Source organism: Poecile atricapillus, chromosome 1, assembly GCF_030490865.1.
Source record: "Poecile atricapillus isolate bPoeAtr1 chromosome 1, bPoeAtr1.hap1, whole genome shotgun sequence".
Taxonomy (NCBI): domain Eukaryota; kingdom Metazoa; phylum Chordata; class Aves; order Passeriformes; family Paridae; genus Poecile; species Poecile atricapillus.
Window position 1 is genome coordinate 40,031,588 of NC_081249.1, and position 22,562 is coordinate 40,054,149.

General features: G+C 39.0%; 1 protein-coding gene across 8 annotated transcripts in view; it reads right to left on the reverse strand.

Moving 5' to 3' along the window:
* The window catches only part of FARP1 (FERM, ARH/RhoGEF and pleckstrin domain protein 1), a 200,000-nt gene that overhangs the window by 142,937 nt on the left and 34,501 nt on the right, over positions 1-22,562 (reverse strand). For all 8 annotated transcript variants that reach the window (XR_009277886.1, XM_058841834.1, XM_058841825.1 and 5 more), the window contains exon 2: positions 17,994-18,189. Coding sequence is in view for 7 of the 8 variants with exons in the window: in XM_058841834.1 (XP_058697817.1) it covers positions 17,994-18,164 (171 nt within the window). In the remaining variant the exon portion in view is untranslated. The remainder of the gene's footprint in view (positions 1-17,993; positions 18,190-22,562) is intronic.

The following is a 22,562-nucleotide window of genomic DNA, read 5'->3' on the forward strand; positions in this document are numbered from 1 at the left end:
AACTGTAGGAGAAAAATGAGATGTTTAGGTAATTGTCAGGTTTATCTTGCCTGTTAACTGTATTCTTTAGCTGCAACTTGCAGAGTTAGATTTGTTGCAGAAGTCTCCAGCAAAGCTACCTCCCTCTCAAAACAATAAAGAGTTTTACCTCCTGCACTCAGTAATAAGTGTTTCTTCACGTCTGTGACTTCCTCTGCCCCCATGCAAAGGGGAAAAAATAGACTAAGGCCAAGATTCTTCTCTCTGCTCTTGAGCTTTTCCCATGTGGTTAGCAAGAGTTTGTGCAGTTTGTGACAAACTGGCAGAACATTCTTGCTCTGCTTCAAGTAGCTGTCCTGTTGTGAGAAAGTGCCATTGTACAAAAGAACAGACCGAACTGGGATTCCTGGTTAATTTCCTTTTTCAGCTGGGGACATTAAAAGTCTGACAACACACAGAGTAAAAAAACCAAAAAAACAGGAAAGAGAGAGACATTTAAGTGCTCCCAAAACTTGGACCAGAAGTAAAAATAAGCAACTAAAGCTTCCCATTTTGTCTCCCAAATGAAACTAGACGTAATTTTTTTTAAAAGTTAACCACTCTCATTATATTTGATTCTTCAACATATGACAAATTCTTTAAAATGTTCTCCTTATTGTAGATGACATAGAGATTACTCAGTAACAAACTGCTGATCAAATTTTATTACTAAAAATATACTGGTCTTATTGGAAGCAAGACCATAAAATAGATACAGATTTTTAAAAAATTGAATAAGCTATCGATATCCTGCTGAACAGGATACCGAGGTCTTTATGATGCACTACCTGTTTCTGAGAGCAGTGGATGCACATGTTTTGAATGGACCCTCTGCTACTGCAGCTGCTTTCTTATAGCTGGGATTTCAAGCCTTACGTTTACATTAATGTAAGATTAGCAGTGGTATGTGCTCCTCCTTCCCTCCCTTTTCCTCTTTCACACAAACACAGCTTTGAAGCCTCAAGCAGTTGCAAGTCTAAAAACAGGGAATGAAATTCCTTCAACTTGCTAAGAGAAACCTGAGATGTATCCATTGCCTCTTCTCTGAACAACTGAAAAAGCACAATAAATTCCCAACCCTCCTTTCAGCCTTTGCCTGAGGAGCTCTGTGAGCAGCTGGAGCGGGTCTGCAAGCTGCAAAATCAACCTGCAAGCAAAGACTAGCCAGTATGCTTGTCAAGAAGTCAAGAGTTACATTCAACATCTCAATTAGTAGTTACATCTACATCATGCATCTATGTTTATATATAAAGTGTTCCCATATTTTTAATTACTTCCAGCATGACTACGATCACTGCTAATCAAAGTTAAGGAAAAACAGACTTCAGATGAATGTCATACACACAGTTCACCCAGCTCTGCAAGGTTCGTTCTGCTGTGTATAAGGCAGACTGGTTACTTGCATCAAATGGTGACAGATAACTAATTCTGTGAGGTGGAAAATAAGATAGCACTATTATAATAAGCTGTACTCTTAAACTGGAGCTGTAACTAGCTCATTTCAGGGCCAAAAGACTGTGGTGTTAGGTTTTTTTTATATTAACACATGTGATTCACTGTGAACAAAGGAATCAGAGCTTACTTTAATTTTTCCAGTTTGGGAAGAGAGGATAAACTGATACCAGCATTCAACTGTTTTTTCCAACTCTACCCCTGAGATCTATCAAAAGTAAAATTAGGGGAAAGCAATTCAGAGCAGTATTTCCTGCCTTTTGAAAGGTCAGTCCAGACCATGTGAATATTTAGTTATCTTCATAAATGGTGACCTGGATCTTGAACATCAAAGGTTAGTATGACTTTGTATTCAAAGAATTATTATATATATATAAAATATTATATTAATTATAATGATATAATTGTATGTTATATAATACTATATATATTATATATAATATATATAATCTCAGTGCCTGTTGAATGTTGAACCTCCATGAAGTTTGTTTCAAATACCTTCTAAGCACACAAAACTGCATCACCAAAAATCCATGTTAGTCTCAGTAGTTACTGTTAATATCTTTATCTTCAGCAATCACAGAAAAGCTGAGAGAAGGTCTGTTCCAAAATACACTGGAGGTCACTGAAGAGCATTTATAAACACAGAACCCAGATCTGATTTGTCCTCTGAGTCTACATAAGAGGTCAGGATTCCTTCATTAAATTACTACAAAGATCTCCTGGACCAGCAGTTTCAGTGCTTAAAGGAGAAGCTTCACTTATCAGTCAATGGAGCATCCACACAACATTTCCTGGGAGACTTCATTAAAGGAAGCATACGAGGAAGAACAGGCTATAAAATAATGAACCTGAAGCTTGTTTTGCTTCAAATGCTTGTACCTCAGCATATTTGGTCATCCACACCCAAAATATAAACCTATTTCTGTGCTAATTGGTTGTGCCTTAAGGCGGTTTTCACCTGCTTCCCTTTTGGAAATGGATGATTGACTGGATAATGTTTCATGTTGTTTCAACACTTGGCTTAATGAAATGGTGAGAGGTGCTCTCTCCTGAATTTGCTAATTTTAACATGAATTCCTTTCTTTTCAATATCTTTTTTGGTGACCCACACAAACATTTTGACTTGAGCTGTACTTATTAGGACAAAAAAAGGACTATCAAATTATGTCCAGACTCCAGATTTTATAGAACTGTCACAGCACTATTCTAACCAGTGAGACACCACAATTCCACATGCTGTTTCAAGCAGAACAAACACCAGCACAGTTACTCCACTTGCCTGTGACCTTAAAGTAACCACATTCTTAAGCTATCCCAAAGCACGGAGGCTCTTGGATGGTAATTATTCATATTAGAGTCAGCCCTTTACCACTTTCCAGTTGGTGGGCTGGGCAGACTTGAAATATGTGCTTTCTTCTTTTACTTTTTTGGTTAACAGCCCACCTAGTTAAAATACTGAAAGAGTCTGTGCCTCTACTCTTCCCGGGGAAGCTCAGCAGGCGCTCTGCCAACTTCTCCTTTTCAGTTGTGGGGGAGAACAAGAATATCCTGCTGCAGCAGCCAGCTGGCTACCTTCTCCTGTCAAGGACTTAATATACTTCCATAAAGTATTCAGCTGTTGCTGGATGAGAGACAGAGCACTCTATAGTGCCTTCTTCAAACAGTCCTCCTTCTTGACTAGCGCAGACTGAATGGATGAAAGAACCATATGCAAAGAAACAGGAATGAGGGTACAAACACAGCCTTCATTCTTTGGATAATCAAAAGTCACCTAATTCATCTTAACCTTTAAGCCAAACATTTTCTCTCCACAACAAAGGCTCACCAGCCGAAAGTTCGGGCAAACTTGCAAAACCTTCAAGCTACTTACAAGTTTTATTGTCTTCTCATCATACTTAGCTCAAGTTTGGCTCAATAAAAGCTTTCTTGTATCAAGAGTGAAAGCATTTCCATTCTCCTAAAAAGAGTGCATGAAAGCCAAAGATTTACAATTTTGTTTCAAACATGAATATTCCCTTTCAAAGTCTCTATCTCAAACACTGCATCACTAAGAAAGTGAAAACGAAAGTGTGGAAGAATAAGTGGGACTTGCCAATTCTTACCTTATTTTCTTCATGAATAACAAATTCAGTCAGCACTGAAACTTCTGTTGCCATGGCAGCAAGAAGCCTACCTTTCCAGTAATTTGGAATTACCTTGTCGGTCATTTCAGTCAGATGCTGGAAAACTTGCTCCAGCTACTCACTGTTGCCTCATTTCCCAGCCCTTCTAGAGACAGCTTGCTCCTGTAGGTGCCACGCTGCACCCTCCTCCCTCTTCTGCCCAAGGGTCAGCACTCACACAGCAAGCAATACTCAGCATCCTATGGCAGCTCTTCCCTGGCAGCTGGCAACAGGCTGAAATAAGGGCAGGAGCCTAGGAAATGAGAAGTTGAGCCCTGGAATGGGAAAAGTGGGCCAGGAGAGACAGAGGGCTCCTGCTCTGGTGTGAAGATGGGGACAGCGGAGGGAGGCAATGAACAGATGTGAAGCCAAGTAGATTAACTCACTCAAGCAGCTGTAGCAGGGCAAGAAGTGCCTGGTGAGAATAGAAATTCCCCCAGTCTTTCTCCATTCTGAGAACTCAAAACATTAAACTGCCTCTCAAACAAACAGGCTGCAAAATTAAAACAACCTCAAATCACTCTTTTGTCAATCACTTGCATTTTCAGAAGCCTGAATTTCTTTTTAAACTGCTGCAGCTCATAGTATTTAAAAGCATGGAACTGACATGATTTACACCACCTTACTGTTAAATTTACCACTTGGGTTTCACTTTGGAAGTCAAGTGCCCACTGTCTCGGGATATGTGCCAAGTTGGTTACTTTGGGTATTTTTAATGAAGGTATTTTCCTCACTCAAATACATTTTAGACTATTGTAATTTGGATTCAAGGTATTTCTTAAAAGACCATCATCCTGACATCAACATTGATAATGCAAAAAATAATTAACACATTGTTCCCTTTCTGTCCTTACAGAACATGGAGAGTAAAGAGCAGGCACTTATGTTATGGCTGCACATACTTTATGGCTCTAATATGCAACTGTGCCTTAGCAGAATCTTAGGTACAGCTTTTAGTTCAGATTAATCATATTAATGTAACAGACTTGCAATTTGCTGTAATTTTTTAAGAGATGCATCATTAACTTTCTGCTGTATGTAAGCATTGATAGGCAGCAATTAAAAAGAGGAGCGAGTGAAGGGTTCTGCTTCCAATTCTGACAGACTGTATTGTGCAATCACTGCAAATTTCTAGTGCTCTTCCTTTACATGACTGTTTCATGCTGTGATGTTCAAGACACAAAAGCACCAGACCTCCAGTGTTTAAGTATAGACCAAAAAAAAAAAATTAATTCAGGTAAGTTAGAGATTTATGCAAGTCTAGGACAATGCTCTCCCCCTACTCTTAGTGAGCTTTTTCATACTTCTGCATCTTCAGAGGCTCCTTTTTCCCACCTATCCTACCCTTTTTTCATCTCTCTTGTCTGCACTTGATCTGTCACTAAAGCAGATTTGCCCTTCTCTAAACAAATCTTTCTTCTTTGCCTCACCCTCTTCTAGTCAGTCAATCACCAAAACACAATACAGATAATAATAATTTGCCCACTTCTGTGAGGCAGTTTAAATGGAACAGTTCAAACCTTACAAACCTGAGATTAATATCACTTTCATCAATTTAGAGGAAGTAACAGAAGAAGCAAACTGATAGAACTTTCTGCCACAGAAATACTGTGGAGGTAGGAGGCATCAGCAAGTCCAAAAGGGGCTTCAGATGCTGAGGAATGAGAGAAAGGCAGAGGAGTGAGTGCTTGTGCCAAGTTGGGAGACAAAATGTTAAGACAGCCTTTTTCAATGCAGTGTTTATGTTTCCATTGAATTATTTTATCAGAGAGGGTCAGAGAAACAGAAAAAAATGCAAGAAAACAAAGCCAACAAGCTTACTATCTGTCATGCTAGAAGGTGCTCCCACATCTTCAGCTGTACCCCAGGGTTATCCTTATAGATGTAATTGTATCCTTACAGCTGGTAGTTGTACCCTCATAGTTGCAAATAAAAGAGGACCAGGGACCAACCCTAACCCAAATGGCCAAAAATTACACACTGACTCACAGGTCAGGATGAACCCTTGCTTAAAGCTAGCCATAGCTCAGTCAGCTCTCCTCAGAGCAGCCTAAAACACAGCCAGAAACCCAGCTAAGAACTAAGGAACATGGAAAACCATGGGGGTCTTGGGACCAGCACCCTCTGATCCTCTTAGACATCGGTAAAGGAATGTAAAAGAAACCCACTCCTGGACCTGGAAGCCTGAAAGTGAAGGCAAAGGCATTTTCTTTACATACAGGGTGTTCCACTTGGTGCTACAGTGCTTTTCAGGGCCATAACTCTACAAATGTGGGAGAAGAAAAAGAGTTAAAAACAGCTGATATGCTGAGGTACAGAGCTATACATGTACCCAAGCACTTCACATCCCAGCACAGTGGTTTTCAGCTGATGGCAGCAAGCACCCAGAAATGTATGGATCATTTCTACAAGAAGGGAGCTCATTGATGTGGTATGGCCTTCCCCATGCATGACCTTTTCAAAGGAATTTGCACAACCACTAGCCAGTCTTTTGGGGCCTTCAAATGCCCCCAGAGGAAAACAGGGATAATTGGTGACACCCATTCACCTGGGTAATATCAATGTGAGGATCTGATGGCTACAAAGGACAAATAGATTACCTATGAGTAGAACTGAGACATCTTCAAGAGAGGAGGACAAGTTATTTATCTTCAGAAATAATCAGAATTCACAGTTAAATCAGCCAGGCATCTTCTGTTAAAATGTCTAGCTAGTCTGAAATTTAAACATTAAGCTATCTACAGATTCAAAAAAATCAGTTTGCGTTAATTATTTTAGTTATTTAATCTTTTTATGCTACTTTATTGTCAGGTAAATAAGTTTCATTTTCAAGTAATTATTTAACAAGCAGTGGCTAGTGAATTAATTCTGAGTGCTGAAGGACTTAACCTTCAGTTTAACTCTCAGTAAAACACTACCACTGAGGCTGAGGACTTGAGCTCTGGTTTTTTTCTTCCCCCATGGCATCCTAAATAGAAGCTCAATGCAAAGAAAAAAAACCAAAACACAAAAAAAACCAAAACACAAAAAAAAACCCCAAAAAACCCCACCAAAACATACCTGGAATTGACTTCACAGGTATACCTATTCAGGAAATCAATCATTCCAGTGAAATAAGCAACATCAGCTTTTGCTGACCCTCAAAGACTTGTTCCCTCATCCCAAGGAAATACTGAACCGTTTCGTCAGTAACCATTTGTCACTTCTCCTGGCTAAGTTGCATGCACACAGTCTTCCCTGGGATGAAACACAAGCAGCACAGATCTGAAATGCTCTGCAGATAAGTGACCTTTCTACTGAAAGGCATACATACCTGTTCAAAGTTACAAAGACATATCTATATCTACATCTACATCTACATCTATCTGCTCAAAGTTACTTGTTTCGTGGAACAGATACAGAAGGAAATGGCAATGGCTAGACTCAGCCTATGTAGGAGAAACAAAAAGACTACCTGCTCCTAATTCTATTTCTCTAACAACAGCAATGCAATGGCTTCACACGAAAAAAAGTCTGAAAACTTAGCTCTTCCAAAGTTGGTGCGAATCCAGGTTCTCATGAGATCTTCAGAAGGGTTTGCTGACTTTTTAAAAGTAGATGCAGTTATGAAAGTCTCTCCTGTTCACAAAGGCTGCTCTCCTGCAGCTTGCTATTTCTACCTTGCTCTTCCTGAGATTTTAGCAAAGTCACAGAGTTGACTATGTTGTGACACAATCAGCCACTTGAAGCGTTTGCTTTCCACTTGAATTTTATTTTTAGAATCTCCCATAGTCTTTCAAAGCACACATACCCAGACTTTGACATGAAGTAAAAGACTACGAAGAAAAGCTGAAAGGTCTGACAAACTCTAGAATATAAGTACACTTATGTCTTTCATTTGTAAAGTGACTACTCCCTCATTTCTTTTAAAAGCCCACAGATATGGCTTCACTCATTTGCCACAGAAAAAACCTGAAAGTTACTATCTCAGAACTACAAGTCACAGGCTTAAAAGTGACAGATCCTCAACTGTTGACTCTAAAATTCAACTAAGGCTCTCAAAGAAAACAAAAATCTAGAACACTTTAGTCCTGAATTCTTACAGTTAAATATTTCTTAGGGACCTTGAGAAATCTGCTCACTGCTGGCCCTGCCTTGAGCCAAGAGTTGGAGCAGACTACTTGCAGAGTCCCTTCCACTCTGTATCACGCTATGAGCAAGTACACAAATGCTTTCATGAAACACATTTTCTTTTGCCAGCCACCATGTGTTTATCATTGACTGCAGGGGTCTTTCTGAATTACACTGGAACATGTAAGAGCACAGAATACTGAACTACATATACTTCTGGCTGCAGAGCTACTCTCTGTGAATCCAGTAATAAAAACTATGTGATAATGCCCTTTCACATTTGCTGAGCGATATCTTTATATAAAGCTTTGACAAAGCATTCTCTTTTTATGTATTACCTCATTTAATTCTGCAAAATTCCTCTTATTTCAATTCTGTTCACCAAAATGGTTGTATCTGAGATTAATTTCAAAAGGCAGCACTCTCAGAGGAGACTCCTGGATGACATCACCACATAATGTAACCCAGCTTATGTCCAGTAACTCCAGTCAACCGGAGACAATGTAAAGTGGATGAGGATCCAACTCATCCCTGCCAGCAAGCAGAAAGGGAAGGTGCTCCCTGACAGTCTCTCCAGGTACAGGACCTGCTGCTCTGCCCAAATGTGCTCCTTGCAAAAGACCAGAAAGAAAGCTCTACAAGGAGCTATGCAACCTGTGCGTACAGAGGGTACAAAGATGAATGTTTACTGAGAAAGGACAAAACTGAGATGTGAGATGACAGTAGAGAATACAGCTGAGCATCTGCACCAGGGAATGAAGCAATGAAATGAAGCAATGAAATGTGAAGAGTCACTGAAGAGCAAAACGCCCCCCTTTATGCAGGAGGAACTAGCCTCAGAATGCTAAGCAACTTGTACACACAAATACATACTGCCCCACTATCTACTAAATGGAGATAATTGTAAATTCAGTAAGAACTGTATGAAAATATCATGGCATGAGAACAAGACCAGAATTATAAAAGCAAGACAAACTGAAGAAAGAAAGAAGAAATAACTCCAGGTTCAACAAAAAAAGCAGGTGAGAAGATAACAGTGAAAGAAATGAGAAGAAAAACTCCCTGCTGATGTGCTCTGCATGAATATTTGCATCTGCCAACAGACCATCAAAAAGCAAATTGGCACTAAGTCATAATTCACCATTTGCTATTTATATTCTGGCAGCATTATGTTTGTGCAATTTCTATCAAAGCCTCCATTTTGGGGATGGGGATAAGAAAAGGAGATGTTGTAATCTACTTCTGCAACTGCTGTTTGTATTTGCTGAGTTATCTGGCACTTGATGCGTGCCTCATGCACACTTTTTATTCAAAAATTGACACATTTATCCAAGAATTATTTTAACACGGTGGTCTGATTCAGATACACACAAAAGCTTTGGCAGACATTTTCAGCCATGCATTTGATGTGATTTACACACTGGCACGCAAAAGACAACATTTAATTGTGCTTGCCTATTGTAATCACAGCCTGGTGGAGGCAGCCCATTGGAGCAGTGGAGGTAAGTTTACATAAGGGAAGCAGCACATTAGTAAGTTTCTGAAGGCTTTTAAATCTGGGAACTGGTGGAGCCCTTTATACTGTACCAAGACACACTGCTTTAATCACTGCATCCTAGCTATAAAGGTTTCTCCAGGTAATTTTAAGCTAGTCAAATTTCACTTTCAAACCACACATTATCTGAAGTAAAAATTGGATGTTTCCTCCCACTGACAGTTTGAGTATGAATGAGAATGTGACTATGCCATTGCAGAAAGCATCCCTAGTTCTGCCTGTAGATACAGCCTTTACAAGTGATGAGCACTCTCTCCCCTATGCAGCACTGCACATGGCTTGTAACACAGAGACCTGACTCTGCACTGAGGAAGGACGTCAGCACACAATGAAGCTGGGTAAAGACCCAGGAGATCCACCCAGGACTCCTGCATCTTTCCACACTGCTGTCTCCTCTTTCCTTGGAGAACACCAACAGCAAGGAGTTGAACCAGTAGTTACAAAGGAGCTGAAGAGAGAATAAAAAGGATAAGCAATTTAAGGGGGTATGTTCTAGTGCCAAGAAAGGAAGGAAAAGAGGTACCAAATGAGAAAACCAAGGTAGAACTTGAATTGCTAGAACTTGAATTAATGTCAGCAGGTTGTGTTATCACCAGGCAAAAACAGCTCATAAATGATCATGATCAATTGAGAATAAACTGAAAGGGAAATGAGTGGACAATTTAGAACATTTTGCCATTCTTTTATCCTGCACTATGTAAGCCTCTGTTTGCGCAGAGGCTTTCTGTTCAAAACAATGTTGGAAAGCATGTGCACAGGGATCCCTAAATAAACATACCTTCATCCCTTAAACAGGGTAGAGAACAAGTTACAGGCAGATATGCTTTTGCAATTTAACATACTGAAAATCAGTGCTCTGAATGGCCATCCACCGTACTCTGTGACAATCACATACCAGTAGTACTTCACATACAAGCCCAAGTTTTCTCTCCTTTTGCTCAGTGCAGAACTATAAACTGGGTGTGTTTTAAAATGCCTCAAGTCTAACATGAGATTGTGCTCTTGGCACAAATGCTTACACTGCATTTCTCTAGCTGTGGACAACACACTTTTTAAACTCAAGAGGTGGAGAAAGGCAGCTCTTTTCTCCCAGAAGTTTATCCCGTTCATTTATTTTGCCTCTCCAGAACATATGTCCAGAAGCATGGACAATTGTTTTTCATAAAGAGCTTAAGGAAAGTAACTTGAGCTTGTCCACCTTGTGGTAACAAAGAATGGGCTTAAATAAATCATGTCATGCATGATTACCACTGCAGCACAGCACCAATGTGCTCTTTCTCCATGGCACACCTTATTTTGCAACTTTTACACTCTTCCCAAAGTTAAGTGACATAGGGAGGAGCTTGGTGAGAGGACAATCCTCGAAGCAGGAACTGCTGGGAGAAAAAGAAGAGAAATTTCCTCTCCCATTATGCATTTAACCCTGTTTGGTTCTGCTTGGTTTTATTGATGATAACCTTATATCCATGTCATTTGACTGCATGCAGGTGGTGAGGATGTTCCTTATGTTGATATCCAGCTGATGTGTTTCAGGTATGAGGGATGCACGTCAATACTGGATCTACAAATAATATATCACAGCACTTTTACTTTAAGCTTTTTAAACTGTATGATACTACTGCTTTATAGTTAAATGCTACATAAATACAGTTGGACTCAAAGATCTTAAAGGCCTTTTCTGATCTAAATGATTCTATGATTTCCTCTTACTACTAGAACAGAAAAAAGCAACATGTAGGGATATACAAGCACCTCCAGAACGCAGTTAATCTCATCCCAAAATACACGTTTGAGACAGGCATGATGAGCAGCCCATTCAATGGTTTCATCCTAGTATGGATGAAAATCATTAGCTGAGGCTTTGACATCTAGCTTTTAAAAATTTCAAGGATGCAAGAGGTGAAACTCAGTCTCAGGGAAAGGATGCACACAATAGGCGGCTCACCTCTGACCAGAGGCAGAACATCCCTCCCATCGCCCCTGAAACAGGAAAGCCTAGCAGTAGCAAAATCAGAGTTTGTACCACTGGACACCCATACATGTACAGTTTGAAGAGGAGAGATTGCAAACACAATCTCCCACTGTTCCTTGGGCATCTGTCGCCTCCAAACAGGTGGGCCAAGGAAACACCCCATAACTGGAGAGGATGCCCACACTCCCCACACAGACTATCAATCCAGCCTTACCAGTACTGCGCAAACCAACATGCAGGCATAGACACTACAGCAAGATTCACAGCATGATTTCACTGACCCTTTCAGTCAGGGCAGTAGCACTCACAAATGCCCCCACAATGCCTCTGCATCCGCAGCTGCCCTTCCTGTGCCAGCTCCATCCTCTGCTTCGTGCTGGCGCACACGCTGGAGCGCGGCTTGGTGAGTCAGCTCAACAAGAGAGGTGAAAAGGCAGTATTTGAGAAGCCTTCCATGATTACAAGTTAGGCTAATTCATTCAAGAAAATTACATGCATTTCCCAATTATCTTCAAATACATCAATCTAGTCTGAGAATGGACTGGATTTGTTGGCACTTAAAATTACATTCCCACTTGTTTTATTCATTCTACAGAATCTTAACAAAGAAATCAGCAGTTTAAACAGTCTGCTGCCTCAGGTTACAGAAGTTTGCTTGTGGATTATTTCTCTCCCACTTTGAAAAGCACATAAATTATTAACACACATTACTAAAATACCTTGTCTTTCAACAAAGACATTCCAAACATTTGTCAACAAAAATCAGTTTACTGGGTAGCCACTAACAATATTCTGCTGAGAAAAATACAACTGATGTGTTTGAGAGTTGAAGAAAAAAACTGCCTTTCTTGTAATTTCAGAATAACCAGCAGAGCTGGCATGACAATTAGTGAATATTTAAATGCTTGATATTCACTGGAAATAGTCTGACAGCAATGGCCAAATAATTTCAGGCACAAGAAGAAAAGAAAGTCTGATGAATAACTGACATTTGACCTGCTGTTCACTTCCTAAGCTGGGAAAAAAACCAATTCATAATTGAACTGAAGTTGAAGCTGGCTTAGAAAGCATAAAACACTGTTTTACGTTTCTGCATTGTCATACTGTCTTCTGCTTTTTTTATTAAATTGTTTATTTCACTGGTTATAATTGCATGTTAAGGACAGGCGTAAATACCTAGGACAAGGCAATTATCATAACCTACAAATGTAACAGAAAATAATTCAAACATTTATAAAACCGTGGCTGAAATTTTAAATTTAATAGGTAACACAGCACCTGTGGAAATTTATAAGAAAGCACATGCAATGTTTGTTATTAGCTATTGAGACTTTCTAATATTCAGCTTTTCCTGGCACACATTCTGGCTTGAATCTGGTGGGAGCACAGTTAACAGACAGTACTTTCCCCACAAAGGGAATATGAACCACCACCATATGACTGCACGAACAAACAAAACCAGTGAAACAAAAAAAAAAACCCACCCAGAACATTATCCTTAATAAACAGATGCTCAACAGGGGTCATAATTAACAGATTATGAAGTCCTTCTCTCCAAAAAATTTGGGATTGAGGCAGAGAAATTCCCTGCCATGGTCCTACATCCAAACTCCAGCAGAAGATAAATCATTGTAGATCCAAGACCATTTACTCTTTATTCTGTATTCTCAAGTAATCTGAGCTTTTCTCTTCCAAGAGAAAACTGAAATGAAATGTTTACAAGTGACGTTTACAAAGGATTACACCTTTACCCTGCTTTCTATTAAGAGACTCCTGTTGCTTAAGAAACCCGTGTTAATCCCCCAAAGCAGATGACTTTTTCCGACCCCACATATTTCACAAAGCTTGAATACATTCAAAGGGAAAGGAAGTTGACAAAATACAAAAAACAGATGTTTAATAAACTTGAGTAATCGGACAGGCAAGCATGTTCGGGTCATTCCAAAAGAAAGCCACAAAAAAGGAAGCAACTATTTTCTTGAAGACACAATAAAGGAGACTTTGGTTTGGTTTTAATTAAAAAGACATCAGATCCCAACCAAAAGAAGAATCCTGACCTCCTGTGACATACTTTGAGCTCACCTTTGATGCCAAAAGAAAGAAACAGCTCTCATTTGCTATTTAGCATCAACAGTATCATCCCAGTCACATCACACCTTTATTCACCCAGAGAGTAGGATGTGATCAGTGACAAGCGTCATATCAGTCAGGGTTAAACCTGGTCTGAGTCACCAAATCATCCTGGCAGTCTAACAGGAGATTCAAGCCTTGTCCTCTGCATTTCCTAGACAGGAACAACACTGACTCTGCGTTTAGGAGTAGTTTTAAAACAGATTACTTCTGGCAATGAAACAACTATAAAAGTAAATATAGTATGAATGGCACAGACACTTAACATGAAAGGGGTTTATTTGCCCAGAAGGATCTGAAGTAGATGCAATCATCAGCTATTTTTACTGTTCTTTAAAAACTGTATTTCATTTTCATTTAAACTGCTTTGAATCTACAGGGGAGATAAAACAAACATATGAAAATCTAAGTTTTTCTATGGCTTTATGGAATCAATCCTGTTCTCTTTCAACTAACTCTGGTGAGAAATAAAAGCAGAGGAAAATCAAGCAGTACAGAACTTTCCATCTTCACCTTCTGTTATATAAAACACTACCTCTGTTTTGCAGTGTTGGGTTCTGCAAGTCTTCAGGCTGAAGTGTCAACCTTTCAAAATGCCCAAGATCTCTCTATATATGATTATCATTATGTGTACACAGGTGGAAAATGTTCTTCCTCCTTCACATTAGTCATTTTAGCTAAAGCTGTTATCCTCATACCTAGAAGAAAGGAAATGTATTTGCTCATTCTATCACATAGTCACAACTCAGCCAAACAGAATGCTGTATTTTGGACCTCTGCAGTCTCCACTTAGCATACCTAACTAATTTTTCAGTAAATACAGCCAAAGCAGAAATTAGAAACAAAAAACAGGGGAGAAATATATTCCACACTTGCAAGCGACATCGTGACCAACAGCTTCAAGTGTTCAATGATCATTAACTCTTGATTCATGGCCTTATTTTCAGGCACTAATCACCTGCAACTGCAGCTGATATCTAGTTCTTGTCAGAGTTTGTGGCAGACAAAAAGCTAAAGGTACAGCAACTCAGTCACAAAATGCTGGGTAACTAAAAAGAGGTAAGAATTGTTCTACATCATTTGTCTTCTTATAGCTGGAGAGACAAAAATGTGCTCAAAAAAGATAACTGATGAATTTTATACTTTCCTTATATGTTAAAGGCAGGAAATACAAAGTTATGTAATTTTTTTTTTAAACAGCAGCAGCTATCTTTCCCCCTCCTCCTTCAAACATGTGTACCCAAACAGCTAACTGGATGTGTGTAAAAGATCCAGCATTATTTATTCAACTTTTCACTAGCTTTTTGGAATACAGAAATATTGGAAGACTCTGCAATGAAATATTGTTTGTTAACAGCATGAAGCATAAAAGGTTTTTCTTATGTATCCCTTTCTTTTACAATATTGCATTTACAACAATTGATGAAAAGACCTTCATTGTGGCTTCTGTTTTTGAAGTCTCCCATAGAAGCTCTCACCACATACGATGTGGGGTTTTCTACTAAAAAAATATAATTTATGGGTCCATATATAGGCATGTGGATGTCTCTTCTCTCTTTTTTGCTCATTTGGATTTTTTTCTTGTGAGAAGTAATACAACGAGCCAATCACAGTATGATTATATGGCATCAAAGCACAAACACCTAAAGAATTAACTTTCCTTTAGAAACACAAATGACACCGGAGTTACCTTACTTTTAAACAGCTCAAAGAGCAGTAACAGCACTGAGGGGTAATGGAAGTAGGTCATATTTTCCCCCTGTTTTGTTATACACAGAACAGACATAAAAATCTGATGAATTTGGCACTCATAGTAACAAGTCATCTGTATACAATGTGAGAAAACGGATTGCTTAAGAGCAAGGATATTGAATCATGTCTCCTGGAATATAATCTAAAAACAAACCAAATCAAAATTTAATAAACAAGAAAAAATAAACGAGCACACAATAAAAACCTAAAACCATGACAACGTTCAAACAGTACAATAACAAACCCAATCAAAATACCACACAGATAAGGTCTTATAGCTAATGGGCTAGTGGTGCTGAAGGTACAAGTGCAGCACAGAGGTTGGACTAGACAGATGGACAGTCCCACTAGGTCCCCCAAAATTCAGGAGGAAGTAGCACCAGTATCTCTTTCCATTTTTACGCAGACTTCATGAGCAAATAATACACTGGCATCATTAAACTTCATACCATCCTACAACACACACTACAAGCATCAATAAAACCGCCCAAAGTTTGGCTCGTTTGCTAACACTGAAAGGTTTGTGCAGCAAAATTCCTGAAATTGTAGGAAACACAAATCCTTCTCAGTTTATACTTGTATCATATTTGCAATGTTATTTTCATAATTGTAGCAGCTCAGGTTTTGGGAAGTGTAGTTCAGATCTTCAACCACGCAAAAAGTCTTTAATTCTCCACTGAGAAGCAAACCCACAGATGTGCTTAGGCATGTATGTTTAACATCTTCTGCCCACGGCCACACTTACTGCTCCTAAAATATTTTGTTGAAATGGTATCACTTTCCTTTTCTGTGTATACTGCACCAATTTGGCTAAAAACATGAAGCTTATAAATAGGAACATGGGGCTTCTAATGTGAATAAACACTTCAATTTAGATGTATTAAAACTTACTCAGTTTTGTGAGATGGGACTAAAACAATTCATGCCTTTCAGACAAAACTGAAAACAACCTGTATTCCCCCATTTGACTAGCATAGGTTAAAGACAAAAGGCTCTAGAAAAGATTTGCTGTAAAAGATTTCATACCTAAGCATCCTGCATATTTCACCAAGAAGTTTGTTTTTCAAACAAACTGGTCTTTCCTTGAGTAGTGATGGTTATGAAATAAAAGTCTCTGAAAACAATCATATAGAAGTGATCTCAACAGAGAGTTGTTTAAATCCTCGGGTCTTTCAGGTGTTGATGAAGTTAAAAACAAATTAAATGTTGATATTTGCTCTTTCCTATTATGAAAGACCAAAAAGTACTTTTTTCTCAAACTCCCAGAAGCAAAGCTGGAGTTATAGGATGTATTGCATCCACATGATCTTATATTTTCTTCTAAACAATTTAATGAAAGGGATCTAATCTCAAAATGGTTTCTGTCAAGTGTCTGCACATAATTTTCAAATTTCAAAATACAATGAATTAACATCCACAGATGGGTTAAAAAAACCCCAAACCTGTCTCTGGACTAATACAGATATTGATACCACAATAAAAGAGCACTAAAATTTTATTAGTGTTTGATGATTTAAACTATAACTACACTTTTGAACAGCAACAATTATCTAAAGACTGCTTTTACCTAAAGAACGTTTGCTATAGATATTTGACAGGCATTCTGAAAGGCACAAAAGTGTAACAAGTTGCTACACACATGGACATTTTACTTGATGTCAGTTCAGCTCATACGTAACCTGCCTGTCCAGAGAATATTCCTTCCACTAAAACAAAATCTGAGACTGAAAACATAGTTGCAGGTGGATCACAAATAGCAGCAGCGAGCAGATCAAAAAGTGCCTGCATGTACACAAAGAAAATAGACAAACCTCATAAGCAGATCATAAAAACATTACAAACACTTTTTTTTATTATAATTTTCCTAATCAGAATTTCTTTTATGTTAATACAGGGATAACATTTTTCCAGGGCACTATATGTCTAAGACATCTGTATCTCACTGGTGATCCTCCATTTTACAGAAGGGAAAACTGAGCCAATGAAAGCATGGAAATTATAGCTACAAAAAATGCAAGTAACAAAGGATGAAATTTGAACTCAGGTTTCTGCTTTCCTATTCATTGAACCCTGAAGACTTTGAAAAATATACATTCCAGTGCACTTCCACAACAGCAACAGTGTTCAACCACATTACATGTTACTTGTGTGAGCCTGGCACGCTAAAATCATTACTGGCTACTAACAGATAGATTGTGTGAAACTGGATTGGTCTTGGTAACAAAACTAATTCTAACTGATTCTACTGATCACAACCACACACTATAGCAGTAGTAGCTCTGTCTCCTTGGCAAGGACAAACCTAGATTAATCTCAACAGGGTACAGAGAAACTTTAGATGAGACTGCTTTGCTTCTTTCCTTGCACTCGGTTTCTGTGAGATCACTCAGTGATTGTAAGAGTGATATAAATTACAGAAAACTTTGATGATTTTAAGTTAATATCCTAAGGACTTGCCAGAGGGAAGACAAAAAATTATGCAGATATCTAGAAACAGATCTACAGTTTACTGGATCAAGAGCAAAACAGCAGCAAGGAAATGCATCAACTGTTCAGAAAGAAACTACTGATCTAATATTTGAAGGAAAAAACCCACCAGGAACTTTAACCTCTCCTGAAGCTGTTCAAACAGAAATGGAATTAATAACTGTAATGGACAGTTCACTGCCCTGTTTAATGCTATTCTATTGCACTGTCATCTATTTAATGCTGATACACACATCAGCCATTTTCTCTGCAACATGAATCAGAGCTGAAATGAAAAGAGAACTGGTTTGAGAATATGCATTATCAGAAATGCCTGAATAATCTTTAGCCACCCCAGCCTCCACACCCTTACCGGAATGTCAAAAGTTTCTTGTGTGTCATCCAGCATCTGAATTTTGATAGAGACAAGTTTTCCAGGAGGTGTCATAGGTGGTTTCTGTCCATGCTCCAAAGTACTGATCCCAGCATTTTCCTGAGCTCCTAAGCGGGATCCTGCTGTTGGTCTCTGCTCAGTTTCACCCATGTTTAGGGAAATGCGTTTCTTATATCTGATAAAAGAATAAGGGCAAAGAAGACCATATCAGTCATAAAGATGATTTGCACGTAAACATCATGGTATATATGCTTACAGGTAGCAAACTGTATGACCATTAACAAAAAGTAAGAGCTATCACAATTTTTTCTTAATGTTTCATATGAAGACAAGGAAATCAGGCAAACTTTGTACTTTTCAAAATACACAGGATAATCACCTCCTGGGGGTAAGGCTGATAGACAGGCTATGGTACTCACAAGGGAAAATTATTCCTTCTCTCCTGGAAAAGTAAACAAGACCACATTGGAAATAGAGCACAAGAAAACCCAGATTTCAATTAATTATGTAAATTTAGGCTGTTATCACCCCCAGACAGGATTCCCAGAGAAGGTAGGAAGGTGAGAAGAGCAAGTGGGACAACTCAGCACTCGCTGACCATCATTCCCTCTTGGCTACATCAGCACTTTTTCCTTCCAGCCTTCTCTGGCCCTTTGTGGATGCCACCTTGATAAGGGCCTGTGAGGCAGGAAAGCCAGCGGGCACAAGATGACACCAATCGTACAAGTGAGGACCAGAGATACTCTAGACCTGGAGCCTGGCCTGATCCCACTGCTGAGCCAAGAACTGTGAGGACACACAACTGGGAAGGCCAGAAAAAAAAGCCAAAACTGATTGGGAAATTCTTCATTATTGGCACAACTTTGAACCTTCTTTTTTAATTCAAGCACCGTTAGTTTTACTTGTTCAATGTTACACATCACACTAGAATTTTATTTCACTTTTCCTACCCTGCTTTTTGACACTCTAGTTGGGATTCTGATGAAATCCACTTCTACTGTCCATTTATCTTTCTTGGTAAATGCATTTTCATTCTGCATGACTTTTATACAGTGGTCCACAGCCAAAATATGTAGCACACAGATGGGCACAAATGGAAATGTAACTTTCCAGCTGAACAGAGGCATAAGAAGAGTACTGCCAATCACTGCCTGGCTTTACCTCTGAGGTTACAATTACTGAGAAGCCTATATGGGTAAAAAAAAGGAAATACAAGACAGCCTATGAATTTGTGAATGCATCACCAGTTCTACAGGATACTATAAAGAACAGTTACAGGTATTAATACACCAGTCCTCACCATAAGGATAGACTAAAAACAGCCCTGTCTTTGGCAGGATACACTATTTACTACACATGACTCTCCCATGTCCTGACTAATTTGTTTCCACTGATTTTTCACACAGCAAATACCTAGGCGTAGAAAATTTTAAAGCGACACTTGGATTAAAAGAAATGTTAGCTGAGGAGGAAGGGAATTAAAAATTACGGATCCCACATTTCTAAATATCAGCCCAATGGGCACAAGTGAAGAAGAAAAAAATGCAGGCAAACTTTTGCAACAATTCAGCACTAACCTGCCCATCAAGGTCAGAGAGATACCAATGAAACCTACCCAAGACCATGCCAACCACTACCAGAAAGGCAGATTTCTCCTCAGATATCACTGCAATCTAAAAATCTATGAAGAGTCAATTATATTATCTCATTCTTTAAAAATAATTAAATTAAATCTTCTCACAAGACAAGCAGTGCCAACAAGAAACCTACAGTTGGAGGCAGGAATTCCAGAAGAAAAGACACCAAGCTCTACATAGAAAGACTCCAGGCCCCTTTGCAAATAGATCTGTTTTTCCTGTGTGTGGAGTACACAGGATCATCTAAAAAGGTAGCACAGGCACCCAGCCTAAAAGTGCACAAAGATTCTGATCCGAGTAAGAGCTCTTCTGAAGTCACCACACACCCCAGACAGACCAAGAGGGCAGACAGGACCTCTACAACTGCTGTGTTACTAAAGAAGTTTTTGGCTGTGTTCTTTCCATTAAATCATAAATCATAAATACAGGAATCAATCCAGTCAGTTCAAGTTAAATAATTAAATGCCATTAAATAATCCATGCAAGGAATTATTACAGACTTCTATAAATGTTCTTCTGACTAGAAGATACAGTGGCCCACACACAGAATCAGACAGGCCAATAAACCTAATGAAACACATAAAACCCACTCAAATTTTAGGAGCCAAAAAAATCATGGAGGAAAGGATATAACAAGCAGGATCACTTCATATATACAGCTGAGAGATTTTTTATTAGCAGTAAGTTAGTAATACAGAAATTCTTGTTTTACATATATATAGAACCATTTGGTTATAAACACACACTTTCATTTGGAAGCAAAGATCTAAGAACTATTGGCTACCCTGATCACAGGCATCTGCTACTTGGAAAATTAAAAGAAGACCTTTCATTTTTTAACCTAATATGCTTTAACATCAGCATGCTACACTGGAAGTTATTTAGGGGTTTTTTCTGCATGACACTAGTCTGTGCTGCTTTCATAACATCAGCAAAATATTTTTACTATACCTTTATGAAAGAGGCCTTAAAAAATTACCCTCTCTGAAATAACATTGAGCATCAGTCAAGCTGTATACCTTTCTCTCTATCACTGTGATGGAGGGGACAGTGAACTAAGGTCACAGAACACAATAGAAGAGTATTAAACAATGAGCAAATCTGAGGGGATTAGGATGTCTAATGTCTGTCACAGTGAGGAGATGGATCAGGTTTGGACAAACGATAGAGAAATTCAAAGACAGTCTAGTAGAAAGACAACAGTAAATTGGGGAAGGTATAAATCAAGAAGAAAGAGCAGCAGCCACCAAATTATAGCATATGCAGCTCTAAGAACAACATATGTGGAGACAGACAACCAATACAGGAGCAGAGAGTGGCAAACAAAAGAGGATTCAGCTGAACTCTGAAAATGAAGAGTTTCTGCCTGCTCTTTCTGACAGCTGTTGAACCCCAGGGCCCAAATCAAGTCTATTTTTTCAGCTGCAGCTTTCACTGGATGTCAGTGCCCTTCTCAGTAGTGCTGTAGCACCTGCAAGATGGAGAGAGTCTATTGCAGAGAATGAACCTAACCTGTATGAGGGGTATCCCAACCTGTGTGATGGGAGAAGTTACTGAGCCAGCAGAGCTGCCCATGGGGGAGTCTCATCCCCTTCTGCTCCTTCCCAGCTCCCACCCACACAGTCCTGCCTGCTGCTGAGCACTGACTCTCACCCTCCTCAGACTGAGCCACAGCACCTCTATAACTCAAAAGAAAACAATTCAGTGTTTTGTTCGTGGCTGGGCTAGCAAATTAAATCAGCTCTCGGCAGGCTGGAAAACCCAATGCCAGGTGAACTAAGCCCAGCCAGCTGCTGTCAGGCCATTGGGCTGACTCAAGCTTTCTCTACTTACAGCACCTTGAAAAAAAAAAAAAAAAAACCACAAAAAACAAACAAACAAAAAAACACCACCCCAAAAACCCCACTACAACTGCCATTAGATTAGGAGATGTTGTTTTCTTCTAATCACACATTAATAACCCTTTTATACAGATACTAAATGTTTGGATTAAAAATTTAAATTCTGTATATACTTATGTAGTAGCTGGACAAAGGCCACAATGTGGTTCAGCATAAAGACACCTTAGTTCTCCATGTTCAAAGCACACACATATTATAGCATCGGAAAGGTTCTGGCCAATTAAAATTTCCACATATTTTTCTTTGCCAGGATGAAAAAAGTATCAAACTTACTTAGCCTAAAAGGGAGCTGTGAGTATAAACAGCACTTGTTGGAGCTGGGGAGGGGAAGAGAGGCGGGAATAAAACGCTACAAAAATTACAAAACACTGAGGAAAATAAAGCACCATGTTGGAATAGATGCCACTCTGATCCCTCACCTACCCTGCTCTTTAGGTAAGACCAGGGCTCAGAATTGGATGCAAGAGGCTCTCAAAGGCTGAAGACTCCTGTTATGTGAGAGAATGGTACCACGACCCTTTCCACTTCTTTTGCTCTCCTGTGCGACACATTTCCACAGCATGAAACAGAAGGAAGCACAGTGCTCAGTACACTCCTCTTAAAGGTGGGGAAGCCTGAGGCACAGTGGGATAGTATGAGCATAGCCCTACCAAAAACACAGAGCAGACCTGTACACCTTCAGTAAGAGAAAATTCTGTACATGCAGCATAAATTGTCAGTGATGCTGCCTTTTCATTAGTACATCAAAATTATCATAAAAATGAAATCAAGTATTATGAACCCATATTAAAAAATATGGGTTATATAAGTAATAACATAAGAAGGCAACAGGACCAGGAAGACTGAATCTAAAATTCATTCCGAAATGATGGGAAGCAGACAGAATACAGCTCAGGTTTTTATACTGCGAAGCATTATCCTGCCTAATTTCTGCAAGTCCCTGGTAGAACTGTACAAAGCAAATAAGATGACTAAAAAAATTTAAATAATTCATGTAAATCAGAGAATCA